The following is a 1,429-nucleotide window of genomic DNA, read 5'->3' as shown; positions in this document are numbered from 1 at the left end:
GTACATGGTGATTTGCCTGATGTTTGGAGTAGACATTATGGTCATGACCATTTTATGGTTATGGCTAGGCCTGCTTGGGATTTTAATCAACCGTTCGATAGTGATCCTATGTATTTTGGTACTTCATTTCTTGAATTGCCTGAGTTATTCAATGTTACTGCATTGACTCTTGAAAGTAGAGCTTTTCCTTGGCAAGAACAAGCTATTCCATATCCTACTTCATTTCATCCTCCGAATTTAGCATTTTTCGAATCTTGGGTGAATAGGGTAAGGAGGTCTAGGAGGAAGACATTGATGTTGTTTGCTGGTGGTGGTGGAAGTTCAAGTAAGCCTAATATCAGGAGAAGTATTAGACTTGAGTGTGAGAATGTGACTAGTACGAGTGCTAATGGCACGGGGTATGAGAAATTGTGCGAATTGGTAGATTGTTCTAGTGGAATTTGTCAACATGATCCTATAAAGTTTATGAAGCCAATGTTGCAAGCTAGCTTTTGTTTGCAGCCTCCAGGAGATACTCCAGCTAGACGGTCCACATTCGATGGGATTATTGCAGGGTGCATTCCTGTGTTCTTTGAAGATTTGTCTGCAAAGAAACAGTACGGATGGCATTTACCAGAGGAGAAGTATGAGGAGTTTTCAGTGTCTATACGTAAAGAAGATGTTGTGTCTAAGGGGTTGAACATTATTGATGTTTTAAAAAGTATACCAAGAGGTCAAGTTAGGAGGATGAGAGAAAAGGTTATAGAAATGATGCCTAGAGTGATGTATAGAAAGCATGGAAGTTCATTGGGTTTGAGGACTAAAAAGGATGCCTTTGATATTTCAATAGAAGGTACTTTGGAAAGAATCAGGTCTAGGCTTCTAGAAGTAGCAGCTCAATGATTGTTTATCTGTTATTACTATTATTTATGACACACCAAATGGTGTAGAGATAGTTTTATAGTCAATTAGTTCCACTGATAATGAATCAATGTAAAGGCAAACAATAGTTTATACAAGTAGTTGTAGCATTTGTCTCGGAGTTGCCTGTCCTACGACATTTGTTACTCCTCGTTGATTAATAGTTGTCATATTAGTGGGTTATGGTGAATGCTCCTCTTTTAAATGTTGTGTTTCAGTATTATTTTCTATGTCATCAAAGCTGCTCTTATTCGTTACTCGAGTTGAGGGTCTTCTGGTAACAACCCCCTCTCTCTTCGAGGTAAGAGTAAGGTTTGCATACACCACCTTGGAACTACACTGGGCTTCGTGTTATTGTACAATTATCTTGTACCAGAACTTAGCTTCTCATGCAAACGAACATCAGAATTCAGAATCTAACTGAAGATGCTACTACAATCCAAATATCTTTAGAAAAACTAACTGGTTTAAAGGAGGTCTACTCAAATGAATAAAAAGAAAGCATGAGTTTTAGGCCATACTTAAAAGG

The 1,429-nt window shown here is 38.1% G+C and overlaps 1 protein-coding gene across 1 annotated transcript; it reads left to right on the top strand.

Annotated features, from left to right (window-relative positions):
- On the top strand, positions 1-1,105 carry LOC124885391 (probable xyloglucan galactosyltransferase GT19; the record flags this gene model as incomplete). Its single annotated transcript, XM_047403961.1, is given in 1 exon segment — positions 1-1,105. A coding segment is annotated over 1 exon segment (882 nt), but the record flags the coding sequence as incomplete, so codon positions are not given.
- Positions 1,106-1,429: the final 324 nt, after the last annotated feature.

Source organism: Capsicum annuum, unplaced genomic scaffold, assembly GCF_002878395.1.
Source record: "Capsicum annuum cultivar UCD-10X-F1 unplaced genomic scaffold, UCD10Xv1.1 ctg50301, whole genome shotgun sequence".
Taxonomy (NCBI): Eukaryota; Viridiplantae; Streptophyta; class Magnoliopsida; order Solanales; family Solanaceae; genus Capsicum; species Capsicum annuum.
This window is presented reverse-complemented; position numbering and strand designations above follow the sequence as displayed.